This window comes from Erigeron canadensis, chromosome 2 (assembly GCF_010389155.1).
Source record: "Erigeron canadensis isolate Cc75 chromosome 2, C_canadensis_v1, whole genome shotgun sequence".
Taxonomy (NCBI): Eukaryota; Viridiplantae; Streptophyta; class Magnoliopsida; order Asterales; family Asteraceae; genus Erigeron; species Erigeron canadensis.
In genome coordinates this window covers 21,753,082-21,777,985 of record NC_057762.1, presented here as the reverse complement: position 1 = coordinate 21,777,985, position 24,904 = coordinate 21,753,082, and the positions used below count along the sequence as shown (strand labels likewise).

The window sequence follows — 24,904 nt, the reverse complement described above, 5'->3', positions numbered from 1 at the left end:
TATAACTGACAATCTGAAGTATTATGCTAAAAGTTCCTATATCCAGGATTATCAAAAAGCAGTATACAATTCGAAACTGTAAATAATAATGTAAACAACATTTATACATATGTTGCACGTCCTATCTTACTATCATACTATGCAATGTGCGACTTTCCCATTTACAATCCTTTCGTTTCACAAAACCACGATTAGTCGCATGTTACTTACAAAGAGAGTGCATTATAATACTGTTGAGTACAGTCATAACATGAATACGACCCAACCTTACAACACATAGTCTTCGCTTATAACTTGTCAACGTCAACTAGAGATACATATTCTATAAACATATAGCCTGGTTTTTCATCACAACTCACATGATCCAATCAAATACTTTTCCTAGAGAACTAGACGAAAACATGGATATGTACACACATATAGCCAGTCACCGGCATCTAAAACCACATTATCCCCAATTATAACTTCTCGGGCATAAAAAGTATTTAAAACGTTTATGTATTGACACGGCCATCAATGACTAAACCACCTCAACAATGCCTTCTACTAAACAACTGTAACCCCAACGTTATTCCGTAAAAGCTTGAATTTCAATCCTATTTGTCATTATATGTAGCGAAATATCCAAGTGAGCAACCGCCTTTCTACTAGAACTTTTTTTTTTTTGGTGACGTCGTTTAAGTTATATGTATCAAAATATATATATTGCTAATAGAATTTTAACCTATTGAATTAGATGGTTATTTCTAATCACACAAGAGTCAGAAAGTACTTCTTATAATCTCAATCAATCGGCATTTCATCAATTACGACAAGCATTATTTTGTAATGAGTATTTGATATATTCCGATGAGAAGTTTCTTAAAATTAAATGAATATGAAGTTTTTTTTTTTTAAAGCTGCAATCATTTCGTATTAAAATCATAAAAAAAGAATTTGAACCGTACGGAAATTCCATAGATGTATTCTAAAAAACTTCCTATTTTTCTCATTTTAGAAAACTTCTCAAATGAATCCACACTTTGATATACATATTACATATATATATATATATATATATATATATATATATATAGTGTGTGTGTGTGTGTGTAATTAAGACGAAATTGTGAAAAAGTACATGTACGGACAGAGAGAGTCAGGTGATCTAAGAGGAAGTAATGAGACGAGATGAAAAGTAGTGCGAGGGAGGGAGCTTACACACACAGCAGCAGAGTGGGAGGGAGAATTCAATAGAGACTGAATAAGGAGGGAAGGGAATTTTTTTCATTTTTATTTATATAAATATATAAAAATACGTAATAATAAAAGAAATAAATGCAAGCAACTACCAACCTCTCTACTCTAGTGGTAAGAAATGGAGTAATGAAGGGAAGACCCCTGGAGCCAAACAAGTTTACCCGACGAGTTAATGGGTTTTTTTTATATATAAAAAAAAAGGTTAAATATATGTTATTAATACTTTTTTGTAAGAATTTCTACCACTCAAAACTCACACATTTTCGTTTTTCCCTCCAAATTGGGTTTAGGATAACTAGAAAATAAGCCTAAATACCCAAAATCATTTTAAATAGATACCTTACTTTTTGAGTTTTCACAAAATACTTACAAAATTACAAATCGGATTGGAAAATCGTAAACCAAATTAGAGAATCGCAAAATAGGGCCTAAATTGCAAATGTGATTGGAGATTTTGGCTAAATCACAAATCTGATTGGAGATTTTGGTTAAATCGCAAATCTCATAGGAGATTTTGCCTAAAACGCAAATCTAATTGGAGATTATTGCCTAAAACGCAATCAACGTCATGATCGAGCTTACTATCACGGGTCAGGGTCAGAACAAGTTCATTGGATCCCCTTTTTACTTACCGTTTTTTGGCACAGTGGACTTCCAACTTCAACATAAAAGGGTGCAGTTTTTCTACATTGTCAACTCATGTCTTCGAGAAGCATATTCAATTCAAGAACTAAAATCATCACAAACTTTCAGTCATGTGTAACTTTTTTTTTTCCAAACACCATCTCAAGTTCTCAACATTTTTCATTTTGCAATATTGGTTGGAATTTGAAAAAAAAAAAAAAAAAAAAAAAAAAGGTCAGCCTACCACATAATAAATTCTGGTTAATACCTATAGCGTTCTAATGTGCAATTGAGTAGCCGCATGGAGAATCAACTATTAGATAATGTACAATTTAGCTTGATGATATGAAGATTCAAGTCATTAATGGATCTGGGGGAACATGAAACTTTTGCACATTGACATTTAATGGCTTGATATCTCTACTTCTCATGTAAGTCAAGAATTGTCCTGGTAATTCTTCCAATAGAGCCTGCACCATTGATACCTCTCCAGCTACACAAAAATTATGGAACAGAGTTAGATTAGATGGAAGGCTTAGTGCACCATGTCAAGCCTTTATATAAGCAGATAATGGACGCCGTTAAATTATGGGTAAGAATATGTTCAGGTTAAAATGGTCATGTTGTTTGGATCCGTCTAGTATATATATCTGTGTGTGTGTGTTTGTTTGTTTGTTTGATTAATTACCTAACTGGATTTATACAATAGCTAAATGAAAAGTTGTGGTGACTTTCAGCACGATTAAACCATTTCCTTAGAGCATTTTCTGTATTTCCCATATTGACCCCTTAGAGGTCAAACATAACCCGAAAATGACCCACTTATAAGTAGGGTAAGTAATAAAATTTAACATCTAATTCCAAAATACAAAAAAATGTGTAAGAATTAGTTTTATTTGTTACTTACGATGTACATTACGCATGGGAACAAACTGAACAATATCTCTAGTAGCTATTCTTCCAGTTGAGCTCTCCAGTCGTTGTCCATTGTCAGCATCCAAAATCTATTAGAGATAGCACATTAGCGATATAAACCTCACACAAAGTGAATCCCTTTCAGGAATCAATAAATATAATGCTACATAAACGATCGTGAACAGAGTATTACATCAAAAAGCAATTTGGTTACACGAGAAACTATTTCCGGAAATGAAAAGAGTGGCCCTCTTACTAAAAGATAAGCATCCACAAGAGTGCTTAGGTGTATAGTATAATAAATCTCCATATCCAATGGGTACCATATACCTATTTCATATTATATGAATGTAGGTACACACCTAGAGTTGGTTAATAACCCATGAAGGGCCAAATGGGTAGATCATCTGTATTGAACAACATATTTTTGTTAACCACATTTGATGCATTAATTTTCATCCCATCATTATTTTTTTAATTTTTTTTGTTTCTTTTTACAAAAACTGTTTCAGGTCAACCCAGCAAGACCATACCAATATATACCCATTACTAGTTTCATTATATATGCCCATTTTGCCACCGCCAAGTACATCTAAGAGCAAAACCAAATATTATATGACTTTAATCTGAGGTTCTAGTCTCCTGGGACAGGGAAAGGTTATCTACCTCCATTTGTTTAAAATCGGCATTTCCCACTCCAACGATTAGAATTGACAGGGGTAGATCAGAGGCCCTGACCAATGCGTCTTTAGTCTCCTGAAGATCGGTTAGAACTCCATCCTAACATAAGATAAGATCTATAAGTTCTAAATACATGAATGAAATAATGTTTCTACAATTATTTTTTTAGTTTGTTACTTATTTACCGTTATAATTAGCAACACAAAGTACTTGCTGGAATTGCTTGAGAGAGATTGAGCAGCTATTTCTGCAGCTTGATTTATTACTGGACCAAATAAAGTGGGTCCGTGAAGAGAGACACTATGCAATGCAGCTCCATAAGCAGCCATTATGCCTTGTACTCTTTCAACCTGTCAAAATGACGATGGTAAGAAACGTACTTCAGCAATGATTATCCAAAGTTCTTTTTACCAAATTCTACATCACGCCCTCCAACATCTATTTCTCCATTTTTCTTTGAACTTTGTACATCATTAATGTATAAAGCAAAATTCAAAGTTTAACAAATAATATAATGTCTTTTAAACATCACAGCTTAGCCATATAGGGAGCTGTAAAGCCTCTGAACACAAATTTAGAGAACTTTTGACACAAACTGTTCAATTTGTCTCCCGTTTCACTTTTAGCTACTTTTTTATATTCTACCAGTTCGGCCTGATACTGAAAATTCAACTCCATCTATCCCTTCACCCATTAAAAGATGGTTCTACCTCAGAGTTTCCAGCATTTCCATTCAAGTTGAAGCAATGAGATACAGTGTTATTTAAGAACTTTCCACCAAAACCCCAAGCAGGAAAGCGTTTATCATAATCATAAACTTGTATGACTTCCCCAACCTCCATTATTGCCTGTAAAGAGAAAAAGCAGATATGTTACCACCAGTTGTAAATTTTCTCTAGTTCCACTTTATGATGTAACAGTGTGAATATGCACAGGATTCAAAGTGCTATGCCACCCCTGAACGTAACTATAACTGAACATTATCTCCAACTAAGATGCCTAAGGTGCAAAATGGGCAGGTCAGGTTCATAGGTAGGGGGCAAAACACCCAGTTTTTCTGGTTGGGTTTGATTGACCTTATATTTCTGTCCAAAATTACTACAAGTTCTATAGAAATATTACTGTGTCAACAATGATCACAAAAATATACTATTTCAATAATAACCTAAGTTTAAATAAACAACTTCGGAAGCTTCATGCATCAAAATGGGCTGGGTTGGACCACTCCACCAATTCTTTGAAACTTTTTTACTCATTTGACATATACAAAATAAAAAATAACCCGAATAGAAAAAGCACAAGTAAATAGATCAATGTTTGCCAGCTCCTATTAAAAGTTCTAATAAAATATCTATAAACAGAAACATTTAACGGAAGTGAAATAGACAGAAAGCCCACTTGCTGGTATGCATTTAAGCGGCCAGAATGATCAATGTAATGCAAGGAATCTGGATTTCGAGGATCTCCATTCGATGCTGCGAAGAATTGAAAGTCGCGAGAATCAACTAAACAGGTCACCAGGTAGATAAATACATTTTAGCATAATCAAACTTAGCCCACTTACCAGTAAAATCAACAGCAACCATGAAGTTCAGCTCAAACCCGCTAGAAATATAATCAAGAAAACTATGGAGTTCCTTCTCGTCATATTGATCAACAAAAAGTTTACCCTTGAGAATCTACATTAAAATAGAAGACATGATCAAAATGCACATACTTAGTAAAATTCAGTTGAGCCATTACCTTTCTTAGTCAAACTTATATGCACTCATATCCTCTGACTCATAAATTAATTAAAATATGAATGACATACTTCAAAATTATAGCACAATATTGAACACTGTCTACCTTCTCATGGGCTTGATGACGAGAAGATGGGAAGACAAAACTCATCCCTGTTTTCGATGTGTAAAGTTTTTCCATGTCTTGAATTGATGTCTGCAGTTTACTGCCAACAAAAAAAAGCTTTGCCAATTATTTGCCCATAGTTGAAAAATCAACAAGCCTATTATCCATTAATTAGCGTGGGCAAAAGAAGAAACTGAATAAAAATCTAAAAAATGGTAAACCCCGGTAATCCTCCACGCGAATAGCACTATTTGACACACCCTGAAAGGTCAATTGTATTCATTGCTCAGATCTATTTTGACTATTTTACCCATTTTAAATTATTGTAGTGAAACACAGAGAACAAAAGGACACAATTTTGCATAAAAGTGTGATGTCATTTAGGCATCTACAACATAAATAACAAATTAATTACCCAATTAGTGTGTGGTTGCCATTGCTGTTGAAGTCAAAACACTCTATCAGCAGAGGGTTATCCTGTATAATCAATAGAATAGCATATATAAAGAGGCATGTATTAGTAGAACGCTATGACGCTGAAGATCACATGTCTATAAAAAGAGAAAACTGATATAAATAATAATAACTGAAGCACTATTTTCATCTTAAATCTAGAATAACGTTAGTGACCAAGGATTAGCCATCTTTACCTTGCTCACATATTGCTGCATGCTTATACATAAAGGCTTCCATAGTGGATTCAAATTGTTGTTAACTACTTCTGTCTTGCATATAGGAATAGGACTTCCAGCCTCAACAATCCTAGAGATTCGTAAAAAGGGATCCTGAAGAGGTAAAAAACATATTAAAAGTAATCTAACTGCCCATAGTTATACTACAGTAGCTTGTCAATGAGTAATTACACTTTTAGAGAACATGTCCTTGTTATCCAAGTTTGAACATCGAAGTTTCATGGTAACGGCCATTTTGGACGCTATGGTTTCCTCTGCATGAACAGTTATTGAACCTAAACTTCCAACGCCATGCCCATTTCTACCATGAAGTTTTAGGGTCATACTTCGGCTCTTGAGAGTCATGATCTGCAAAGAGAAGAATAGGTACCGACTTGATCAGGCATTGATAAAATTTAGCTCGGGTTATAAAATAATAAAACTTCGCAGAAAATTTCTTAAGAGTAGGTATACAGAGATGGAAAATAGGGGAGTTGTGTGCAGGTTCTGATTAAATGGATCAAATGAAAATCGGAGCCGAGTTCGATTGACCCACTATTTTCATTTTCATCTATAATATAGTTAAAAACTTAACATTATATAAAACAACTAATATATTAAACACAGCAATTAAATAATATTCTATCATCTTTGTTTAATCATTCAAATATTTGAGACTTATTATAATCATAGTCTCATATAAACAAATCAAAAATTCAAATTGATGTAAGACTGGAGAAACAATTGCCTTGTTAATCAGTCATTTGTTTTCAGATATAGATAGAAAAAAAATGCTGAAACAGCAGACAAGTTTAGAGCTAAACTTACCTCTGACAAAATACAGTTAGCTTCACCAACAAAATCTTGGTCTTTTAGGTTCAGTGTCTGCACATCATATAAACAGTTAAAGATGAGTATGACAATCTAATAATAGATTAAACAAATTTAAACAGCATACAAGGTTAACAACCCAGACACAAAACTACACGAGATGTGTAATAAAAGTTATGTGCACCTTTGTTGGCACATTATGATACTTGGTATCCACGTCATAAACCTGAAAGCTGGAGAAAAACAAGATATGAGAACTTCTTAAATCTTCAATGGCATTTACCAGAGCTTATGGAGATCTGAACAGGCTAACAAAATGCTTACATTAGTGGCTGAACAACCTCGAAGTGAAATGCAACATTGATTTTCTGAATCCACATGGGATTCAAGCTGTTCATGATCACCTCTGTTCGACCAAGTTCCTCTAGAGTTCCATCTTTCCTCTTGGCATATACAACTGCCATTGGGTCACTCTACAATTCCAGAAAGAAATAACAATATAACATAAACACATTCTTAATTTCGTAGCAATTCAGAGCAATAGGAAAATATGCATATATGTAAGGTACACTATCCAGACTTATTTTAACATGAAGCAAGAAACATATAAGAAAAAGATAGAAGACCAATTCCAAACCTAATCATGAGTTAATACTCTATTCATGTTGTACATCCTTCCAAAGATCTTATTAGCTGGTTACTATCAATAATCCAATTTATGTTGACATTACTTACACAGATATCTGGTAAACTAGAATTAGTGTAGCATGACCCAACCATCAGCTATTTTGACAGGAAATCAAAATAAAATACAATGGAAGGAAAATAACTAAAATTTACGGGACCATAGATATAAAAACTGTTTAGAGCCTTAGATTACCTTAGATAGGATATCGAGATCACGTAACTTTAAAGCTGATAAAGATAGCTGCAAAATTAACAAAGGGAATCAGTCACAGATGGAGGGTAACTGCTTCCAAGACATAAAAAAGAACAATTACTAACACCTTGCAAAAAGCCTTTACAGAAAGCAGGTACACACTTGTTATTTCCAGTATCAATGTCAACAACTTTCAGATCAAGAAAGACACGATTCCTAATATATGTTTTGGACATTTTTGAAGCTACATTGACTTTTTGTTAATGCAAATTGTGAACTATGAATAGTTTTGTAACACTGGCTAAACACAGAAGATTTATGTAAAATTTGTCAAAAATTATAAATCAGTCAATTATTATGCTGCAGGAGGTCCATATCTTTACTTTTCGCTGTAATAATATTGGGCATGTGCAGCTTATGTTTTTCTCTTCAAGCTAACATTGTTTTCTTCCGTTTAAACTCTTCTTTTCTTTTTTTAACTTTGTTTGTATGTTTCACCATGCAGCCTTTTCCATGTGTATGTGCGTGTTAGTAGATAGATTACAAGCACAAATTATGTGGAATGTTGCTCTTGAGCCTTATCTGCCCTACCACTTACCAAGCTCAAGCTGATACTCCGCATAAAAATCAACTTACAATGAAAAAGCTTACGAACTTGTTCATAGAAACTGCAAATGTTGGTATATTAGTTTAAAATGGATGAGATCAGAAAAGTTTTCAAATACTGTAGGTTTTGAATATGGAAATAAAACAACCTTAGTCAAACCACATAGTAAGAGACAAAAATAAATCTACGGTAGTCTATAATACATCCAAAAACGGGACCACGAAATACTCAGAACCACGAAAAGCCATTAGCAATTGGCCTCGTTGTCACGTTGACTAAACAATCGAAACTAAAATTAAAAATTTGGTTAAAGACATAATTTATCTACTATATGAACAACGATATCAAGATGCTGTCCAGCGCAGCATAAACGATGAAAATAATTTAAGCTCCACCAAGGAATATAAAAAGATAATAAAGAAAAAGCTTGACAATGCCTCATAAGTGAGCAGATGTAAATCCTATGGCCCTTGGAATAAATGTATTATCAGATAACCACTACATTTATGTGGTCATATTCTGATTCCCTGCCTAAATGTAAGACAATATAAATTTGGACATTCTTTTATCTATTACTATGTGAGTCAACATGCAGTCTCTTTTCAAGTCAAAGAAGCAAGACTTTCTGCACAACAGTCAATATCGCAAGAACTTTCAAAACCCCAATGTCCCTTTCAGTAATTCTTACTATTGGATAAACAATACATACTAGAGTTTAAGATGTAGACTTGAGTATCTTCTGTCTATACAATAAACTTCATAGTATATATCTCTAGATAAAACATGCACAAGAAGTTTTGCGCTTACAATTCACATTACAAACATATTATTTGGATTGCAAAATCCAAAGCCACATTTTAAGATTAATTAATTAACGCCGCTCAAGGTGGGAGGCCTAGTGGTAAGGTGTCCGGAAAGGATAAATATATCAGATAAAAATTCTATAAAACGGTCACATGAATATTGCATCTGAGTCAAAGACTCGAGTCACTCGACTCTTTCCAAGGATCCCTCTCCATTGCATTTAATTTTTAGTTTATTTATAGGGAAAACCAGGCCAAACACGAAAGAGTCAGTATTTATCAATTAGGTTAATATTGAGTACATTGTCAATAACAATAGACACTTGTTTGAGTCAATAAAAAACACTAAATAAAATAACAGGAATAATGACAACTAAAAAAAGTAAGTAAGTTCAGTGCCGTCTTCCGCGGGTTTTGAGCCCCAATACCTTGACGGTGCATTTGGGAGGTTAAGATGTAAGCAGACCTTACCTCTACCTAAGTAGAGAGGCTGCTTCTAGTTTCTACCTAAATGGTAGAAAAGGCCCTCCAACCTTTGCATGGGAAGAGGATCGAACCCATGACCTCTGTCGGCAAGGGTGTCAATAAAATAACAAGAATAATGACAACTGTATTATATATTTATATACACACACATACATACATACAAATTTTATATGTATATACACACATATAGATAAAAGAGAGGACCTCAATTTTGGTATAAAGAGGTTGAAGGCCTTTAGAGAGAAAGAAGTGATCAACAGCTTCATCAACTTGACCGCCGACCCCAACGTTGTTGCTACCACCACCTCTTTGTTGTTGTAATCGGAGGTCATGTCCGCCACCGGCACCACCGCCCCCGCCCACCGCAGCTTTTCCTCCGCTTACGTCAGAAAAACAACCTCCCATTCTGGATGAATTCTTTTCTTTTGATTTAACCTAACACACACACACACACACAATTTTTTCTTTTATATTTTGACTTTGATTTTTGACAGAGACGGCAAGCCAACCAATTCACCTAAATCCTAACGATTACGAGTATGTATTATTATTATTAAACTTTATATTATTTGTTCTTTTTATAGACTACCCCTTTGGAAACAATGTGGCACCTCCCTTTCGCATTCTAGGAAATTATTCAGACTCTTTTCGTAAACTTTCATGTCAATTTTTCACTCGTTTTTGATTATATCTTGAGAAAACTGAACAGACTTTTTTAAAATATTATGTCAATTTATTTTTTATTTATTTAAATTATCTATACTAATTCTTTTTTTTTTTAAGGTTAGGATAACACGTTAATCCGGACAAAGTTGGCGCTAAAGAGTCCTTTCACCTCTAACCTAATAAAGGATACCTTCAACTAAACCACCTGAAGACACAACATTTAATTGGGATAAAATTTTGCCTCATCTGCAGGACTCAAATCTAATTTACTGAATTATTTGAAATTCCTTAAAATGTCTTTCTCAATGTCTTGAACTCGATACCTCCAGCATGTAAAACTAATACTCAACCACTGAGCTATAATGCGAAGGTATTCTAATAAAAAGAAATAGCCCTATGTTGAAAATTACATGGGAAAAAATGTCTAAAATACCATTAATGAATATATTACACTACCAATCTTTAATCTTTTGAAATATCTCCAATTATCATTTACATCAATTATCTACATCACTCGACGCCGCCTCTACCAGAAACAGTCGCCCCCACCACCACACTGTCGCTGCCATGAACGCCGATGCATTGTGCAGGTATCGTGCTATAAGCCTTTATTATGTAGATTAATTGCTAATAATAACAATAACTATTTAAAATATGATTTATAAAACAATTTAAATTATTAGTAATTAAAAAATATTGATCATTATAGTTATAAATTAATTATATAAATCAATTTATTATACTTTGAATTCATTATTATATATATTATGGGGGAAGAGAATATGAAGCTGACACCTAAGTTGGGTGAAAAACCCTTCACGTACCTTTTTTAAACCATAAAAATCATGGGGGCCAAACATTTATTTAAAATATTAGTATGTGAGGGATTTTTCACCCAAATTAGATGTATAACAGTCTCATACTCACTTTTCTCATATTATATATATATATATATATATTACACATTAAAATTAGCGTAAGTCTTTTTCTTTTCATCAAACTACAATAAAATGACCAAACGGGTCAATGACTAATTTATAAAAAACCATTGTTTCTGAAACAATAAAACCATCAACATCATTATCATAAATCAATAGTCATAATCCACTTTAAAATCATATCATTCAATTTGTTGACACATTTCAGTAAATAACTATTACCTTATATATACAACAACACATACATACATAGTTACATAGTAACATAGATAGTTACATACATACATACATACAAATATACATGTACACGTTTTTGATAATAACATATTTTTAAAACGACATTCTAATCTACTCCTACTCCTACTCTTAAATTAGTAATTTAAAATTACATACATGTCTGGGGATGAAACTCAGAACTCTCGAAAATTCCCTATTAATCCACCCCACAAATGTAGAAAGTGGGACTCGAACCCAGGTGGATCCCTCCAAGGTCAAAGACCTTACCAATGGGCCACTAATCCGGTTTATTTGACACTTACATAAATCAATCTCTCATTTCTCATTATAATTATTTATCTAATATTTAAAAAATCGGTACGTACCAATCGGTTCTATCGGTAAAACCACGCACAGATTGGTTTTCTGATACAACTAATCCGGTTTTTCACTATTTGTTACCGCCGGTTTCGTCCGGTTAAACTGGTTCCTTTATTGAGAAAAATCTATTATGTAGTTGACTACAAAATTGATAGATGTAGTCACGCAAACAGATCAAATGAATGATTGATATAATACAAAAATGTCCTCCTGTGCATCAAAAAAATATTTAGTCAACATCATCAAAGACAAGCTATTATATTTTATATAAAAAAAGTTTTGATAATTCTTTGAATAATTTTTATGATATTTTAATGTTATTTTTGTTGTTTGTGAACTTTAAAAGTTATATTTTGCCATAAAATATCTATTTGTTATTATTTTTTATTGAATTGTAATTGTATGTTGACTATTTTCGTTGGTTGTAACAAGTTTAGTAACATTTTTATAAGATATATATATATATATATATAGGATTGAGTATTGTAAAACAAGTATTAAAGTAAAATAAATAAGATAAGGTCTTGACCCTTAGATTATGGTTAAATTGATGCACGAAGATTCACGAAGCAATTGATGCACGATGGTTTTCATGATGCACATTGATATTCTGTGAATAGAAAACTATTGTTTTATTTGTTTTACTTTAATACTTGTTTTATTTTACCTAAACTAATATAAATACATATATTAAAAATACCACTTTTTAAGTTAAAAAATTATAATAATAATATAAATACCAATACACTAACACAATTAGTATTTCATGCAAGCATGAATGTACTTAAACACTCACAATGATGCTCAAGCTTTACTGAATTTGTACATCTAAAACGGTCAATCGGTCATATGTTAAAAAGAAACAGATACTTAAGGGATTTAGTGGACATTGAGTGGCTTAATATCTCTACTTCTCATCCAAGTCAAGAATTGCCCTGGTAACTCTTTTAATAGAGCCCTCACCATCGATATCTCTTCATCTACACAAAAAAGTTATATGACATGTTAATTTAGATGGACCAAATGGTAGTCATGTATAGAAATAATAAAACCAAAAAGTTAAGTTGGATAATAGTTAACTAGATTTACAACACGAGTAGTTATCCAAGATATTTAATCAAACGAATTTAGGAAGTTGTATACATTAAATTAGGCGACTTTCAGCCCGTTTCATTTCTAGCTATGTTTTCTTTATGTTTGTTTGAACCCGGCCATTCCAGATTACACATAACCCAAATGCACGTCGTAAATAATAATGGTAGGCATCTCTAACCCTCTACATATAAATTGTGTAAGAAGTAGTAGTTTACATGTTACTTACGTTGTACATTACGCATGGGAACAAATTGGACGAAATCTCGAGTCGCTATTCTTCCAGTTGAACTCACTAGTCTTTGTCCATTATCACCATCCAAAATCTGTTCAATAGTACGTTAAGGATGCAGATCACATACATGGAAATTGCTCTAAGTAAATAATGTTTCATGTAGAAGTTGTTCAAATTTTAACTTCTAACAACTTGTTCAAAACTTATTGTCTATACTACATGTTGGAATAAACATGATTCGATTCGAGTGATAAAACATCCTCAATCGTCCTGTGGAACCTGTAAGAACATTAAAGCATAATTGCTATTGATTTCGAGTTCCCATAACAAGGTGATTGAGTAATAATGGGATGGGAAATTCGTCTAGAACATGATGAACGAATTTAGAGAGAGGAGGCACACGAAAATTAGGGTATAAGGTGTATTACCCTTAAAGTGCTATGGTAAAAATGTCTCAGAAAAAATTATTTTTGAAAAATTAGAGACAAATTCAGCCATAAAATTATAGGGTAAAATAGTAAGCACGAACACATTCATCAGCTAAGATCGTCTTTAGTATACACAAACTTAAGTAATAACTTGTGATCAAGCAAGCACAAAGTTAGGTAATAGTTCGTGATAACATAAGCACGAAGTCATCATAAGTCGTGTTGACATTGGAACGAAAATATCAATAAGTCGTGAGGACATAAGCACAAAGATATCATAAAGTCGTGATGATGTCAGCACGAAGATGTCATAAACTCGTGATGACGTAAGCACGAGGTTTGTAGCTAATTCGTGTATGAAATTAAGCTGAAGTTCGTGGTGACATAAGCATAAGTTCGCGATGACCTAAGCGTGAATTCGTGATGACGTAAACGCGAGGAGCTGCAGAAACCATGATGACGTCAGCACGAAGCTCGTGTGATGTCAGCACGAAGTTCATAATCTGCAGATTTTTAGTTCGCGAAATTCATCAAATTCGAACCGAATCGCGACTTATTGTTCGTAACGAGGCTCTGATACCACATGTTGGAATAAACATGATTCAATTCGAGTGATAAAACATCCCCAATCGTCCTGTGGAACCTGTAAGAACATTAAAGCATAATTGCTATTGATTTCGGGTTCCCATAACAAGGTGATTGAGTAATAATGGGATGGGAAATTCGTCTAGAACATGATGAACGAATTTAGAGGGAGGAGGCATACGAAAATTAGGGTATAAGGTGTGTGTGTATTAACCTTAACTTAGGGTTAACCCTTTGGTGTTTAATGTGTGCATCATTAGTCCACTTAGTTACAATCACCTAATGGGAAACCCTATACTACGTTTCTAAGAGTAAATATGCCCATTATATATTTATTAGACATAGGGATTTCAGTTATCGTCAATTATCATATCAGAAATGATAGATGATCAGTGACGGTCACACTAACGTGGTTCCAACACTACATTCAATTTTTTTTCTAACCACTCCTATGTAAACTTAAAGGAAATACTAAATACCTCGTCGCTTTTTTTTTATATATAATAAACATCTCGATATATTTAAATTGGGAAGGTCGGAGTACTGTTTTAGGATATAGTACAAATTGGGCTCCTTATCCAGTGGTACCTATTTTACAGTTATAATTCCCATCAATGATTAATGAATGACAATTACATCTACGAGACTTTTTGACATTTAGAAAGCAATAGGAAAAGACTTCCAACATTTATTGTTAATGCCTAAAGTATTCCAGTTATTTATGTCACAAAATATGAGGAAAAAATGTGTTTAGAGCCAGCACGACCTGACTCGAATGGTTTATTAGTACCAAAAAGCTACACGTTATGACAACACCCTTTTTGATTTGTTACATAACTAGTCCATTTTTCGATCTTTAGGTGCATATTGATCTAACAACATGAACATAAGTTTAAACGGTATGACTTTCTGTCCAGAAAAAATGATTTTTACCTCCATTTGTTGAAAATCAGCGTTTCCCACGCCAACTATTAGAATTGACAAGGGTAGATCAGAGGCCCTGACCAATGCGTCTGTAGTCTCTTGAAGGTCTGTGAGAACTCCATCCTACAAATATGATCAAATCTGTAAATTCTCAAAGAGTATATAAGAGTAATGCTTCTCTGCTTTTGTGTTGATACATGTAACATGTTTACCGTTATAATTAGCAACACAAAGTACTTGTTGGAATTGGCTGCGAGAGATTGAGAAGCTATTTCTGCAGCTCGATTTACTACTTGACCAAATAATGTAGGTCCACTTAGAGAGACGGTATGCAAAGCAGTTTGATAAGCATTCATTATGCCTTGTACTCCGTCAACCTACGAAACGAGGAGGGTAAGAAAATGCATTAGTTCAGGGTACAAGTGAGTGTAGTTTAGCAATTGGAGAATTAAGTATACTTACGAACACATAGTATATCATTTATCATGACAATAAACATTGTTTTTATGCAAAACAATCTGGTATGTTGGAAGTGTTTCAATTTAAGTTAAAAGGGGTTTTTGATTTGTATTATGAGCATTCCGATTTTAGGTACTCTTTTTACATTCTACGCATTGGACCTGTTCATAGGTATGTGGTAACATTCACCACCTCTAGTCTATAAGTAAGACTTGCAGATTTCTTTCATTATGACAGAGGTTATACCTCAAAGCTTCCATTCAGGTTGAAACAATGCGATAGAAAGCCATTGTACATTTTTGCACCAAAACCCCAAGCAGGAAAGAGTTTATCGTAATCATAAACTTGTATAACTTCCCCGACCCCCACAATAGCCTGTAGGAGAAAACATAAAATCATTAACTTTATGAAAATTAGCCATATAAAAAGCCCTTTAGTGGAACTACCATTAGACGAGATCAATGTTGTAAGAGACTATATGTGACAAAATGGGCGGGTTGGATAAAGGTTCAAATGATTAGCTTATATACAGAACTTGCAACATTGCTGTCCAAATTTGTTTTACGAGTAATTCATTAGTGTTAAATGTGATAACAAGAATTTATTTTCAATTATCTAACTTTTACAATTAGAATGATTTAAATTTTCATAAGCATTAGAAATACACTTATGTTTGACCCCAATGGACCAATTCATTAGTCATTAGTTCTATATGCACAAGTATAGAGAATATTTTCTATGGATGATTACAAAGTAAGAGATTAGCTATGTAACCTGCTGGTATGCATTTAATCGGCCAGATGGATCTATGTAATGCAATGAATCTGCCCTCCGAGGATCTCCATTTGACACTAGGAATGAAAGTTGAGCATATTAAAGATATTAAGCATCAGGGAGATAATAGATTTTATAATAAATGTATGCACACTTACATGTAAAATCAACAGCAACCATAAAGTTCAGCTCAAACCCGCTAGAAATATAATCAAGGAAGCTATAGAGTTCCTTCTCTTCATACCCGTCCACAAAAAGTTTACCCTTGAGAACCTATAATATGTAATTGAGTATGTTCACACATTATCTATATACAATTACTTTATTATAGAGATTTATCTGTCTCAAAATAAATTTCAATTAGAGCCAGTTAGAAAACTTTCTTGTCAAATACATATATTCTCTTTCTCATATATGAGTAATTCTTTTAGAAGAATAATATAGAAATGTTAAGTAGCTTTTGGAGATTTTACTACAACAAATGAGCACAATCTACCTTCTCAGGTCCACGGGGACGAGAAGAAGGATAGACGAAATTTGCAGCTGCTTTTGCATCATAAAGTTTTCTCAAGTCTTGAATTGACGTCTGCAGTTTCCTGTCAACAGTTGTTGAATATAGTTTAATTCCCTATATTATTTTTGTTTGTAACAGAAAAAATGTCCGCTGACCATGTAAGTTCCAGTGGTCTAGCAGCGAAGAATGAAACCAACAAGGAATTAGCCTAGTGGTAAGGCAAGCACTTGGTGACCTTAAGGTCTCAGGTTCGATCCCCGCTGGGGACAAAATATAATTCTTTAAGGTACCCGTTACCAATGAAGCCTAGACCCATATATGAAGTTTAAATACGCGGGTTCGATCCTTCGAGGTGCCCAGATCATGTGGGGATTAGGATGGAGCTATTTTACCAGCATCATATGGCTTATACGGGGTGGGTCGATGGGTATCCAATTGTGGTACCGGGGTTAGGGTTCCCCCCATTACCCTAAGAATGAAAGCTTAGGGACTGCTATGGTCAATTATAATTTCTCATACATATACAACGTCTGCAGTAGATTTAAGCCTCAACGGGTTTCACTAACAAAAGTGTTCCTGTTTATTTTGTTTTATTACCATCTGATATAACTTTGTTGAATAAGTTCCATTCTTTGTGAGAATTATAGTTTAATTTGGTGTAGGAAACTTTTACTTCGAGTAAATAAAGTTCACAACCACAAATAATAATATAATCACCCGATTAATGTGTGCGTGCCACTGTTATTGAAGTCAAAACACTCTACAAGTAAGGGGTTTTCCTGTAAAAATAGATTAAAATAGATGTAAATTTATATATAAGATCAAAGATGTGTGAAATCATGAATTAGAAGAATGGGATGACATTCAGAACCACTCCGACTAACATCAAGAGACAACTATTAACTAGAAAACCATCATATATGGATAAGCTATGTTCACCTTGCTTACGTACTGCTGCATATTTATACTTAACGGCTTCCAAACCGGGTTCAGGTTATTGTTCATTGCTTCGGTTTTGCAAATTGGAATAGGACCTCCAGTCTCAACAATCCTAGAGATTCTTAAGAAAGGATCCTGAAGAAGTCAAATATAAAGTAGTAAGAATGATCCGCCAACTATCAAACTGAAAATGATTATATATATTTCTATTAGTAGTTGTTCATCGAGTATTACACTTTTAGAGAACCGCTCTTTATTATCCAAGTTTGAGCATCGCAGTCTCATTTCAATAGCCATTTTGGAAGAAACGGTTTCCTCTGCATGAACACTTATCAAACCACACTCAATATCATTCCCATTTTCACTACAAAGTTTTAGGGTCATGCTTCGGCTTTGGCGAGTCATGATCTGCCATTTAAAGGAACAAAAAGTAAATTTGATCAGGCGAATCTATCAACATTGATAAAACTCAGCTTACGAGTAATACAACTTAATTTTAGGTGATTTATTGGGATAAGTTAAGATGATCATATAGATGTAACAAAATGGGTGGATTTAGCAATGGGTCAAAACGGTCAGATTAGTCCAAAAAACTTAAGTAAATAAAAGAACATTCTTTTACATCATATATACTACGTACTTCAATTATGTGCAAAAATTATCAATAATAAACCAAAAGGTATTAGCAAGTAAACCAAACCGAGTCTCAACTGCAAATTCTTAATAGCTTTTTTAGTTTTTGCTCATTTCTGACACTTTCAGGTATGTTTTCTAAGTCGAACAAACATATAAGATGAACAAAATAACCTAAATTGGCCCCCCTTTTTTTTTTCTTTTTTTTTTTCCCATTTGGGCCAAATTTTATCTTCCAATACATCTTGTAAAATCTACTAGTTACAAAAACTTAAAAAGCTTCATTCAAAGTGATATAATTCTATTTTGCATCGGTAATGTGATACTTATACAAACAATACGATGATTCAAAGTCTTGTAAGAACATGAATAAGAGATTGTTTGTAATTCTAAACAAATAGGATCATTAGCAGACATGTCTGAAATCAGTACATGTTCGAATTTCATGACTAGAAAACTATTTGCAATAATAACCGAGAATTCTAGAATTCTTACCTCTGACAAAACACAGTTTGCTTCACCACAATAATCATGGTCTTTCAGGTCCAACATCTGCACAACATAAACTCAGCAAAATTTATATTTTATTAGTTATTTATGACTTGAAACAGATTGAACAAGTTTAAGTAGAACATAAATTAAGCAATCAAACAAACCCAAATCTACACGAGAGTTAAAATTAAAAGAAAAGTTATATGCACCTTTGTTGGTACATTATGAAATTTTGTATCCACATCATACACCTGAAATCTGGGGAAAGCACACGAGATATGCATATAATTTACTAACGTGTCTTTGGCGTCTAGCAGACTAATTACGGCAAGTGAACAAATTCATTGGACACTTACACTAAAGGCTGAACAATCTCAAAGTGAAATGCGACATTGATTTTCTGAATCCACGTAGGATTTAAGCTATTCAAGATAACCTCTGTGCGGCCAAGTTCCTCCAGAGTCCCATCTCTCTTCTTGGCATATACAACTGCCATCGGATCACTCTACAATTTAGGAAATATACGTTCACATATTTTAGATTTATAAAAAACTATAAATATATGAGTGTACCCAATACACTTAAATTTTAACATAAAACTTATGCTATAGTAAGAGATAGGATACCGAGTCCAAACATTTGTTTTTGGATTATGAAATTAAGTACTAGGGATCGAGATTACCTTTGACATGATGTCACGATCACGCAATCTTGAAGCTGATAAAGATAACTGCAATGCAGTATCAAATTAGTATAAGTCACATAATAACATTTTACTAGCAAGAGGTATAGAAAAGAAATTTCAACCATATCATTAATTTGTAGATTAGCTTCTTTTTTTTCTATATATTGCCCCAGCACATAAAATATGGTGAGAGTTTTCATAAACTTTGTAATACGTCCCGAATTATACTGTCTTAGCTGAGAGTTTTCAGAAAAATGTATATACTTTCATCTTATTCCAAATATAACAACTAATGGTTATGTGAAGCTAAAAGTCCTCTTTTCAAACCACGAGTAATTCCTAATGATCACATACACACAACAATGAAGGTATATATATTCTTTCGAACGAAAAACTGTCAAATTTACTCTTATTCGTAAACAATCCCAAATAACCTAAAAATTCACCATAACATGGATTAGGCCTCAGACTTCTCCAGACACGAGCTTCTACCAAAAGGGCTGATCCCACATTGGCATAATATAATATATTAGTATATAACACTGGTTCGATCAATTGTTTTAAAAACAAATTCATCGTTGTAAGCTTAATTAAGGCAAAATTATTTGCGTAAAAAATCATGATATACCAGTCCTTTATATACATCCAATATTATTTGCATATAAATGCATACCTCAATTTGAGTGTAGATTGGTTCAAGGCCTTTGGTGTGAAAAAAGTAATCAACAGCTTCATCTTGATCAATCGTGCCAGAAGATGTATCAACAACAATGTTGCCACTACGACCGCTTCTTTGATGCTGCCGGTTATGGCCACCACCACCACCTCCTCCCACCGCAGCTTTTCCTCCGCTTACATCTGAAAAACATCCTCCCATTCAATTTGATCAAAAATGCTCACCGATTAAGCCAGATATATTCCTTTTGTTTGTTTTGAGTCCACATATATATATATATATATATATATATATGCATGCATGCATAAATTATACTTCTAAAAAGTGTGTATTCATGTCTATATTTAGATTAGATATACTATAGTAAATATACATGGAAATGTTTCGGAAGTTTCTGAAATCGTATAATTAGGAACAAAAGGTGTGAATAAACCATAGATTTAAGTATGTAATACTGTTTTATCGGATCAAGTAAATTGATTTAGAAATTTATAATTCGATCTATATATATGATTCATTCTTAATAGATTAGTAATATAATGGATCTTAAAGGTTGTGGTCTTATACAATATATCTTCTATATACTTCTATGTATAGGGATGCAAAAGAAGAACGTTTGCGAATAGTTAATTCGTTTAAAATTGTTCAATAGGAAGTTTATTTGTGTTTATTCATTTAGTAAATGAAATAACGTGAACAATATTTTTCATTTGTTAATAAATATCCTATTATGACCTTTATTTGTCGGGTTTGATCGTGTTAAAGAAGTTGGAATTTAAACGTGGAGATCTCAAACATACCATCTTTTCGATCCTTGTTTGTGATTGAGGTTTTCCCATTTTGTTTTTCATACAGAGTAAACTAGATAGTCTACCAAATTGAAAAGTTGTAAAATCGAATAGTAAAACCAAAAGCGGAACTTTAATTTACCACATGATCAAAACCGGAATTCCTACCTGTCATGTCACATGGTAGAGGCTTGCCGAGGACAGTGGCACGTGAAGGAGCCGTAGCTGCTATCTCCAGTCCTTTTCGTATTTTTTATGCATCGAGTTCTTGTTAAAATTAAGAAATTCCATCCTTATCAATCTACAAATGTTTGAAACAATCAACTGAAGCCCCATTTAAAAAATTGACATCATGCTATTGGCGTGTTAGTGCATAGTGTGGTTTTCTGGGTCTCAGCTTCAAATACTGTCATATGCAAATGTGGTGAGGATTAATAATGTTATACTCATTTAACACATGAAAAACAAATCGTTTAAGGCATTGCCTGAAATAGAACCGACGTGTATGTATCTGTGTGGAGAGTTTCCGCCATTTATCGGTCGTTGGCTTAAAAAAAAGAATAAAATAAAGTAAATAGACATCTTGATGTTAGTATTTTCCTCATCCCTAATCAAATTTGCTTTTTGGACGAATAAAAAACGAAAAAAGAAGGAACCTTCCCTATATTATTTATTTAATTTAAATAAATTAATTATTATTGTTATTACTCGTACATCATTCATAGAGAAAGTAAACTCTGTGACCACCTCTAACATAAAGAAACATATATAATCAAGCTATAAATCTACATTTATTTTCCCAAGGACTCTGTTCCACCGAACGCCGCCGTGATTTACCAATCGGAAACCATGAATTCCGACGCCGACGAAGGACTTGACGATCCACTTGACAACCTCTCAAAAATCCAATCAAAAATGGAAAATCTCCACACCCTCTTATCCGATTCACTAAAAACCAACACAATCATCCCACAATCTCATATGCAATTCATCTCTAATGAAATCACTCATGCAATCACTCAACTTATCTTAAATGGCACAGCCCTTGTTTCATTTTCTCAGTCAACCCCACCGTTGACTTTACCCAAAACTTTGTCGGATTCTGGTTTCGAGAGTTTTAAGGATGGCCATGTTGGTCTTTCAACGTTTTCGAAAACCGAAGAACAAGATGATGGTCATGAAGAAGATATTGTTGAGCTGGATGCTGTTGAATTGCTGGCTGAACATTTACATTTTTGTGATTTTTGTGGTAAGGGTTTTAAACGTGATGCGAATTTAAGAATGCATATGAGAGCCCACGGAAATAAGTATAAGACAGTTGAGGCGTTAGCAAAACCCGAAAAATCGGTTGAAACTTTTGGTAGTGTAGGAGGAGGAAGGACTAGGTTTTCGTGTCCTTTTAATGGGTGTGTTAGGAATAAGTTGCATAAGAAATTTAGACCGTTGAAATCGGTTATATGTGTTAAGAATCATTTTAAGAGAAGTCATTGTCCTAAAATGTATGTATGCAATATATGTAACAAGAAGAATTTTTCGGTTTTGGCTGATTTGAAAAGCCATTTGAAGCATTGTGGTGAAACGAAATGGAAATGTTCGTGTGGGACGAGTTTTTCTAGGAAGGATAAGTTGTTTGGTCATATGGCTTTGTTTGAAGGTCATATGCCAGCTGTGCCCGGTGCTGATGTAGCCGCGGTTATACGAGAGGATGAGAAGGTGAAAGGGGAGTCAGTAGTGGCACAGGCGCCTTTAATGGAATGGGGCGATGTTAATGATGAAATGGATGATATGATATTTGATGGATTAGGTTCGATTGATGATGGTTTTTCTCTGCAGGAATTTCTTGGTACCGGTTCTGATGGTGGTTTCGACTGGAATTTGTAGGCCTTTGACAAGTTCAGGTATATGTGCTAGATTGCAATATATATATGTCATTACTGTTATTATGACTATTTGTTTGTTGTTGTATAAATTCGAATGTAGTTGCTGCTACAACATTTCTCGTCGTATAAATTTGGAATAAAGTTAGGTTGTTTTATGAGTTGCAATGCTTTTTGTTGTCTTTATACTCTTTTAAGTTGGATACCTTGTGTTAATGATCAAAGCATTTGTTTATTGTGGTTTTGCTAGTCTTAAGTAACCTGTGTGATGTTTACATTTATCTGAAATACGAATCAGAACTTATAAGTGATAAGAGATACAGTACGCTCTGTTTTTGTTTGATCATCTGGAGTTTGGTTTGAATCGTTCAAGTATCTACAATGCTTGTCTTTAGTATATGTAGACTGAACCAGGGTTGTTTTCACCTGTGTGACTGTAGATTACCACTTAATCTAGATGTGACAAGCTCAGGTGTGTTGGGCAGAAAAAGATCATGTTTATTACTTGTCAATACGAGCCTGATTGTGCTGGGTTGGGTTTATCTGTAAATATTTAGTTGTCCAGTTCCAAGGTAATATGATTGCAATTTGCAGAAGCAATTCTATTTATCTTTGTATAGATTCATAAGCACTAAAATTAATGCCCAGGCGGCTTTAACCCATTTGACCCGGTATTTTCTTGCCAATTCTTTTTGGTTAATCTCATTTAACTCGGTTAGGATAAAACACAACTTAGTCGACCAATTCCTAAGTGGATATCATAAGTAGTTATGATATGCCACAAAATTTTTACGAAAATTTAGCTCAACTAAATCAGGTTAGCAGACCACAATATTGCAAAAGGTAATCCTTCAATGATTTGGCGTGATCCTTTATTTGGTCAAAGCCTAATGAACCACAAAGATTCTTGACAAATCAAAAGCATATTGATATGAAGGGATATGTATAAATTGTTTTCTTTTGGTAGCGGTAGCTTTGGCGTTCCACGAGATGCAGGTTATAGTGGCTAGTTTGATACAATAGTTTCTGCTCGGAAAAAACATTAGACGAACTAATGGGTATGGTTGAAATTGGAAGCAACAGAACTACTATTTGCAAGGAAATGCCATTTGTTGCCCACTGTTATGGTTGCTAGTTTGATACAATAGTTTGCGGCCATCATCAATGATTCGGTGTGCAAATTGTGAGTGTGTGCGCAATAGAGTTACGAGATAGGATGGTGGTGGTGTTTGATTCCATTATGCCCTGCTTGAATAAATGGAAATGGTACATGGTTGCCTTAAAAATGCTGTTTGGTAACTAATAACTAACTGAGTTTCGGGCGTAGCATCAATAGTTTAAACTTTTGTACTTTCTGAACAATTATTATAAAAAACAATAGCATTAGTTCATTGGAGAACAAAACACGATCATTATATTAAACGAGTAGAAACTATATTTACATCTTAAATAGAATCCACATAGGTCGAATGGGTTTGAGTTATATGGGTTGAGTTACTTGGTTAATTGTGCGGACGTGCCTGTATATTTATAGAGAGGGAACACCCATCTCTCACTTTTCGTATATTTCACATCCTCCATCTCTTTCCCATTTTTTTTTTGAAGGAATGGTTTATCTCTTTTTATCTTTCAATCTCTTACTCCATTTTTAATATAAAAAAAATAAAAAATAATGAAAGTGAAAGAGAGTAGGGATGTGCATGATTTAGTCAAAACCAATTAAACTAGTAAACCACACCAATTGTACGGTTTGGTCAATTTGACGTCAAAGATATAGACCGACAGTTTGTTTTGCTCCATAAACCGTTCTTACGATTTGGATTAGATGTTAAACTGTTAATGTTAGTTTGGATTAGATTTTAAGTTAAAATCATTCAAACTAGACCATGTAAAGAACAACATAAAAATTGAAGACCATTAAGTATTTATTTTTAGTACTTTTTAAAGCTATGTTATAATGTTTGATTCACTTATTATCATTGACAAACGATGCATAGATAAAATTCGAACACGTAAA

At 33.6% G+C, this 24,904-nt stretch overlaps 3 protein-coding genes across 5 annotated transcripts; 1 reads left to right on the top strand and 2 right to left on the bottom strand.

Moving 5' to 3' along the window:
• Positions 1-2,179: 2,179 nt before the first annotated feature.
• On the bottom strand, positions 2,180-10,229 carry LOC122589586 (protein BONZAI 3-like). 3 transcript variants are annotated; one of them, XM_043761891.1, is made up of 16 exons: positions 9,790-10,229; positions 7,690-7,737; positions 7,134-7,282; positions 6,994-7,042; positions 6,807-6,863; positions 6,171-6,347; positions 5,958-6,092; positions 5,723-5,784; positions 5,308-5,407; positions 5,024-5,138; positions 4,858-4,934; positions 4,170-4,307; positions 3,645-3,809; positions 3,445-3,558; positions 2,771-2,867; positions 2,180-2,356 (listed from the first exon to the last, which is right to left on the bottom strand). In XM_043761891.1, the coding sequence occupies exons 1-16, from the start codon at positions 9,988-9,990 to the stop codon at positions 2,217-2,219; spliced, it is 1,824 nt and encodes a 607-aa protein (XP_043617826.1). In that variant the 5' UTR covers positions 9,991-10,229; the 3' UTR covers positions 2,180-2,216. The 3 variants fall into 3 exon arrangements, with proteins under 3 accessions (XP_043617826.1, XP_043617827.1, XP_043617828.1); XM_043761892.1 differs by lacking the exon at positions 9,790-10,229 and adding an exon at positions 8,288-8,548; XM_043761893.1 differs by lacking the exon at positions 9,790-10,229 and adding an exon at positions 7,817-7,913.
• A 2,303-nt stretch (positions 10,230-12,532) lies between these two features.
• Positions 12,533-20,423, bottom strand: LOC122589541 (protein BONZAI 3-like). The gene is made up of 16 exons (XM_043761839.1): positions 20,220-20,423; positions 19,544-19,591; positions 19,218-19,366; positions 19,071-19,119; positions 18,865-18,921; positions 17,971-18,144; positions 17,737-17,871; positions 17,515-17,576; positions 16,780-16,879; positions 16,442-16,556; positions 16,284-16,360; positions 15,756-15,884; positions 15,263-15,427; positions 15,060-15,173; positions 13,108-13,204; positions 12,533-12,766 (listed from the first exon to the last, which is right to left on the bottom strand). Exons 1-16 carry the CDS (start codon positions 20,421-20,423, stop codon positions 12,666-12,668), a joined length of 1,776 nt encoding a protein of 591 aa, XP_043617774.1. The 3' UTR covers positions 12,533-12,665.
• Positions 20,424-21,725: 1,302 nt separating this feature from the next.
• Positions 21,726-23,055, top strand: LOC122587263 (protein SENSITIVE TO PROTON RHIZOTOXICITY 1-like). Its single transcript, XM_043759378.1, has one exon. It carries the CDS (start codon positions 21,860-21,862, stop codon positions 22,889-22,891), a length of 1,032 nt encoding a protein of 343 aa, XP_043615313.1. The 5' UTR covers positions 21,726-21,859; the 3' UTR covers positions 22,892-23,055.
• Positions 23,056-24,904: the final 1,849 nt, after the last annotated feature.